This window comes from Myotis davidii, unplaced genomic scaffold (assembly GCF_000327345.1).
Source record: "Myotis davidii unplaced genomic scaffold, ASM32734v1 scaffold16, whole genome shotgun sequence".
Classification (NCBI taxonomy): Eukaryota; Metazoa; Chordata; class Mammalia; order Chiroptera; family Vespertilionidae; genus Myotis; species Myotis davidii.
This window is the reverse complement of record NW_006287821.1, coordinates 516,079-522,884: the sequence shown is the minus strand read 5'-3', so window position 1 is coordinate 522,884 and position 6,806 is coordinate 516,079. Positions and strand designations below refer to the sequence as shown.

Here is a 6,806-nt window from a genome sequence, read left to right as displayed (position 1 = left end):
TATTAGGAGCCAGCGGTCCCGGATTGCGAGGGATCCTAGATTGGAGAGGGTGCAGGCTGGGCTGAGGGACACCGCTCCCCCACCACCACCACCACCAATGCATAAATTTCATGCACCGGGCCACTAGTCTATAATAAAAGCATGATATGCTAATTAGATTGGACGTCCTTCTGGATGACCTTCCGCACATAGCCGGTGCTGTGAGGGAAGCCTGGGTCCCGGGTGCCTGTCGGCAGCCAGAGGAAAGCCCGAGTGCCTGCCAGCAGCCTGGGGAAGGAAGGCCTACTCTTGCACGAATTTCTTGCATAGAGCCTCTAGTAAAGAGATGAAGAAAATGGTTAACTTTGGCAAGGTCCATCAATAAAAATGAAGGGTGGGAATGTGTAACATCTGGAAAATGTGTGATGACAAAGTGACTTCTAAACAAAGTATTTTCCCCCAATGACAGCTTTTTCCAAAGTCTGATTTAGGCACTGATAAAGTGAACTATTAGTGTTAAATCAGGTATAAGAGAAAGTAAGCAATTGATCCATGAGAAAATAGTGATTTCTAGGACTTGCTGATATTCCAAATAGTGATTGAGGAGCCAAGAGGTAAAATACCTGCCTTCAGGGTCCAGGTGAGTAATTAGTAAATAAATCTGACTGAGGAAAACTCATATGTAATATTAGGGAATTAAAATTTAGATTTTTATAAATTCTTTGTAGGACAGATAAAACACTTCTGCTGGCCAAATTTGGTGAGTGTGTCAGTCAGTTTGTTTATCTTAGTACTTAATAAAGTGAAAAGGACATTTTATGTTTAAGTTAGCCTGAAAGAAAAGACCAGTATTTATTTGAGATCACTGATTCAGACAAAAACCCAAATAGTGTTCGAATTAGGGAGTGAAGGAAAGGGGTCTTTATAAGAAAGAGAAGGAAAATAATTACATAAATAGAAGGAAGGAATTTCTATAGGTGCAAATAAGCTAAATTATTGTTTAGCTATACATGGTGGCGCTAATTCTAAAGAATATCTTTAATTTATAGTTTGGTACTCAGAATGTCTCCTTTCTTGTTAGCTTTGCAAACAGTTATTTGAAATACAGTGCTCGTTTGACCCAATCCTAACATTATTTTTCCCAGTTCAAATATTTCAAAGGTTTGAGGATCAAGACATGCCAGGCAATTCCTCTGGAATGGCTGCCCTAGCTCTATTAAAAATGGCTCCACTTATGTCAGCTTTTCACACTTAAGATAGTTAAGGTGTCAAAGTATTACTTCTCTCTGTGTTTACCTTGCAGGTAAAATAAGCAGGACTATTAGATGCAGAGCTTTATTTATTTTTTTTAAACATCTCTGAATTTCTTTTTTTTTAATATATTTTATTGATTTTCTACAGAGAGGAAGGGAGAGGGACAGAGAGTTAGAAACATCAATGAGAGAGAAACATTGATCAGCTGCCTCCTATACACCTCCCATTGGGGATGTGCCCGTAACCAAGGTACATGCCCTTGACCAGAATCGAACCTGAGACCTTTCAGTCTGCAGGCCAACGCTGTATTCACTGAGCCAAACCGGTTAGGGCGGTGATGGCAAACCTATGACACCAGAGTCACCTCTGACACGCGAACTCATTTTTTTGGTTGATTTTTCTTTGTTAAATGGGATTTAAATATATAAAATAAATATCAAAAATATAAGTCTTTGTTTTACTATGGTTGCAAATATCAAAAAATGTCTATATGTGACACGGCACCAGAGTTAAGTTAGGGTTTTTCAAAATGCTGACACGCCGAGCTCAAAAGATTCGCCATCACTGGGTTAGGGCATAGATGCAGAGCTTTAAAGAGACAAGAGAAATTTAGAATCTTCAACTACTTTATTCATTGATTTGACATTTTTAAACATGTAATATGCCCAAGAGGCTAACAGTGATAGACTTTTACAGAAGTTGTTTCACTTTCTGGATAAAAAATATAAAGATAGCTGTATGTATCTTATAGGAAATTATGTAATGCAGTAACATCTATAAAATAAAGCTCTATATTTATAAATATGAGGTTAATGCCCCACACATTTCCATTTCACAGTAATTTTTACCACCTCGGTCAGCCAAAGCACATCTTTACTGTCTTTTACTAGAGTTAATCCAACTCTGTTTATGTCCTGCTTATTCATAACATGCCTCCTCTCACCTGTAGTGTATAGAATTTGGTTAGAAGAAAAAATAAACAACTGAGTTTCTTTTCTTTATTATATGTTTTCTTCCATAAAAATATCACTCATCTCATTTTCTTTTCAGGAATGAAACTACTGAAAAGAAGAATAAAGAGTTGCAGATCACATGTGATTCTCTGAAGAAACAAATTGAGACAGTGAAAAAGCTGAATGAGTCACTCAAGCAACAAAATGAAAAGTAAAATCTTTAGTTCTTCTAATTATTTTGTAATTTTCAAAAACATACACAACATTGTTTTTTGCAGATAAATTAATAGAATCTTAACTTATTTTAGATATAAAACATGTATGGCAGAATTTAAGGGTAATTGCTATTAGGAATTTTCTCTTAAACTACTTGAGAAAAAGAAATGATAGTGGTTCCTTGATGATTTCTTCTATTTTTTTTTTTATAACTTCAGAACTGTTGCCCAATTAATAGAAATAGAAGAACAGAGAAAAGAAGTACAGAACCAACTAGTAGACAGAGAATGTAAACTAGCAAGTAAGTAGCTTTTTATGTAACAAATTGCATGTATGTTAACATTTTTTGTTGGAAGATAATCAAAACATAAGGGGTTTTTATTTTGGTTTTTCATTAGTTTCTACATCCCTCATTTTTCAAAATCTTAAATCACATCCTAAACAGCTCTCCTTTTATTTCCATAATATTTCTTGCAATTTAGTTAAATTGATTATTAAAACTGGAAATTACAGGAAATAACAGCAGGTGGCAGTGCTTGGTAACTTTTAGTTACTAGTTTCTTAATGATATCTCTGAAGTGATCCACAAAAACAGTTTTGTACTAACTCACTTGTCTTAGAGCACAAACATCATCTACCTATATAATTTTTCATAGTTTTCTCTCTCCTTTTCTCTTCTAACCCTTCAGCTCTGAGGATTGTCCTTCCCTCATTACTATATTACATTATCTTTAGAACAGAGGAAGAGGTAAAGACATGGAGATTTGGTATTTTTCCGTATAATACTGTTAGAGAGGAAGAGTTACTTGGTATTTTCTATTTGTCAAATACTGTAAAACTTTATTTCCAGCAAGGTATTTCTCTTTCTAGTTACCTTTTTTTGTTGTTCTTATTACATAATAGCTATGAAAGCTTTTCAAGGTAAGTCAGTATAGCTGACTCTTTGTTTGTTTTAAGACTTGCAACAAAAGACAAAAGTACAAGAAGAAAAAATTAAAGTCTTACAAAAAGAAAGGGAAGATAAGGAAGAAACCATTGATATCCTTAGAAAAGAAGTAAGCAGATCAGAACATATAAGAAAAGAATTGAGCATTAAGGTAAGAATCTGTTAACTTTTCCTTCACACTAAAATTAAAAAACTCTTAATTTGTGAAAAGTGAATTTAGATAAATTAATATTCTGTTTCTTGAGTATAGTTTTGTTTTGAAGATAGTGGGATCTTAAAATGGCTTGACAATTGTTTATTATGAGAACTCTCACAATTTGAAAATTTGAGATTATTTTCCTAAAATAATCACACATTTGTTAAATATATACTTTTTCCCAGCACTTACTGCTGTTAAGCAGGCAAGGAATACAGAAAAGGGTTCCCAGTTCTTTACATCACATACAGGTAACTGTGTATAGGAACATAGCCACCTCTTTCTACTTAGAGAGATGGTACTAATAACAGTAGTTCACATTTGTTTAGAACATTATAATTTGCAAAGGACTCTTTGAAACATTTGTCTTAATCCTCCTCACTTTCACAAACATTAATATATAAGTTAATAATTACTTTCAACCTACGAATGAAACTGAGTCTTGGGTTAAGTTATAGACTCAAGGACAGTCACATAGCTAATAGTAAACATATATTCTGAATTTCAGTCCATTGCTGTTTCTCCATTATGATTGCTTAGTGTGGTAGCTATGAACAGTGCTTTCTGGTCCATCTATGACTAGGAAGATGAGAACAAACCAGTATTAAAAGACTTTTTGAACAACTAAGAGCATAAGTGACATAAGAGACATAAGCATAAGATCCCATGCTACATTTACAGATTTCCTGGTTCTGCTTTAATGTGGTTATTTTAATAGTAATTCTAAATAGTAATATATACTATTTTCTGCAAACTTTCAGTTGCTAGCATTGGCTTAAAAAGACAAATTGAATGTGTCTTCCCAATTTATTTTGTATTGTTTAATGATTACTTACCTTAAAATAACCATATCATTTAGTTGACTAAAATATGTGTGTGTGTGTATATTGAAATAGTCAATTGAAATGGTTGTTTTACAAATGAAAAATAAGAATATCTTAAAATATCTGTGAAGAGAAAAATGCAAAATTGTTTTTTTTTCTCTCCCTCCCACCTCCCAATTTCTTAGGCTTCGTCACTAGAGGTTCAGAAGTCCCAATTAGAAGGTCGTTTGGAAGAGAAAGAGTCACAAGTAAAACTTCAGCAAGAGGAGTTGAACAAACACTCTCATATGATAGCAATGATCCACAGTTTAAGTGGTGGAAAAATAAATCCAGAAACTGTGAATCTCAGTTTATAGACATTATGTATTTATCTCCTGGTGGACATGGGATGGAGGAGATAATTTCTGACTCCACCAAAAAAATAGCACATTATTAGCTAATTATTAATTTAGTAAAGAAACTGAACTGATGCATGGTTTTATTTGGTCTTAAAGTTTTACTTCCTGTTTTTTACTTTTATTGTGTAGTTTTCCTTGATTCCTAAATTAGAATATTATTCTTAACCTCCATTATTGTCTTTTCTAAGATTTTTCTCCTTTTGTTGCTTCCCACTCTCTTCTCCTTGTTTAATTTAGTCTTATTTGTGATTATGTAGATTTTCAAAATCAAACTTGCTTGATATAACAATCCTAAAGATTAATAAATTGAAAATGTGATTAGTAAAAAGAGAAAAGGCATGATACAGCCAGATAACTCTTTCTCTAAAGTAACACGAGAAAATATCAGTGAATTTAATATAATTTTATTACTACATTTAAAGTGCACAGATAGCCTTAGCTGGTTTGGTTCAGTGGATGGAGCATCAGCATGCAGGTTTTATTTCAGTCAAGAGTACATGCTTGGGTTGTGGGCTTGATCCCTAGTAGGGGGCATACAGGAGGCAGCCGATCAATGATTCTCATCATTGATGTTTCTATCTCTCCCTCTTCTTTACTACCTGAAATCAATAAAACATATATCTTTAAAAATTAAAAAACAAAGTGCACTAAGATATATGGTATAAGTTCTAAATTTTAAAAAAATTCAATGAATATAAAAGGAATAATGTATAAAAATTAGAAAGTAGCTGATGTGTAAAAATGACTGTCACTTGTCACATATAAAACTAATACCTTGCAGAATTATTTATGAAATAGCTTTAGTCTTACTCTTTAAAATGTTGTATGTTGGCCCATCCATCTCATTTCAATCAATTATGAGTTTAAGAGTTATGTTGTATAACGGATTCTATTCTTGCTACATATTCAGAAATTTATTTGTTGTTAGTTCTTATGTGAATTTTAAAGCGTAAGTTAAATATTCTTCATGTTTCTCTTTAACACAAGGGAATTTTTCAGTACTCTTCATTTGAATCAAATGTTGTAAATAGTGTTTAAGAAGAGACTTTATATCAATATTTTGGTTGAATTTATTGCTACATTTATAGCTATTAATTTTACTTGCTTTTTTCACTATTTATGTCTATTTAACTTAGGTAAACTTAATTTACTTTTCTATTTTTCAATTATAGTATATCTGAATTTATGTTTAGAAATTAAACATTTTTGTAATTTGTTAATTATATTAAACCAGTATCCCGGTGATGGATTCGTACCCATTGAAAAAGGAAATTAATTAGAAGAAATATTTTAATATCACTATTCGCATCTTGCTAATGAAAAGAAAATAGGATTCTATCGAGTCTCCTATCTACCAATGCAGGCCTTCTGTGAGGATCAAATGAGATGAGGCATGGGAAAACACTTCACAAACATTTGGTTAAACTGTAAAATGTTTGCACTTGGCTATAAAGCAAGTTAGGTTCCTGGGCTGAAAAAACTCCAACGATGCTAGTTGCTAGGGTGAGGAAGCCAGGCGTTGCTACATCACGTCATTACCTGGCACCCACAGCCACCATTTCTGGGCTAGGGTGGGCCATGGGCTGCATTTTGTGCCATGGGGTCTTGGCAGCGTTGGCTGCAATTTGGTGGGGTGTCACTCAGGGTGGTGGCGGGGCCTGTGTCCCACTTGGGGGAAGCCAAGTGTTGGTTTGGCGGCACTAGGTCTTTGGTGCCGTTTATTTTTAAATGGCCTGTTACTAGGAAGAAGAAGGAAGGTGTTGCTACATGACATTACCCAGTGCCCACGGTGACCGTTTCCAGGCTGGGCTAGTCTGTGGCCTGCATTTTGCACCATGGGGTCTTGGCAGCATTGGTTGCAATTTGTTGGGGTGTCACTCCAGGGTGGTGGCAGTGCCTGGGTCCCACCTAGGGGAAGCCAAGTGTTACTTGTTGGCGCCAGGTTCACTGTGCCATTTATTTGTAAATGGCCAGTGCGCGTCATAACAGCTCCTGCATTGAGTGTCTGCCCCCTGGTAGATAGTACACGTCATAGCTACT

At 34.6% G+C, this 6,806-nt stretch overlaps 1 protein-coding gene across 1 annotated transcript in view; it reads left to right on the top strand.

The window, feature by feature from the left end:
- KIAA1524 (KIAA1524 ortholog) overlaps positions 1 to 5,208 on the top strand; it is a 43,780-nt gene extending 38,572 nt beyond the window's left edge. Inside the window, exons 17-20 of the mRNA XM_015561226.1 lie at positions 2,284 to 2,397; positions 2,621 to 2,703; positions 3,360 to 3,499; positions 4,554 to 5,208. Coding sequence (XP_015416712.1) covers positions 2,284 to 2,397; positions 2,621 to 2,703; positions 3,360 to 3,499; positions 4,554 to 4,724 — 508 coding nt within the window. The 3' untranslated portion in view covers positions 4,725 to 5,208. The remainder of the gene's footprint in view (positions 1 to 2,283; positions 2,398 to 2,620; positions 2,704 to 3,359; positions 3,500 to 4,553) is intronic.
- Positions 5,209 to 6,806: the final 1,598 nt, after the last annotated feature.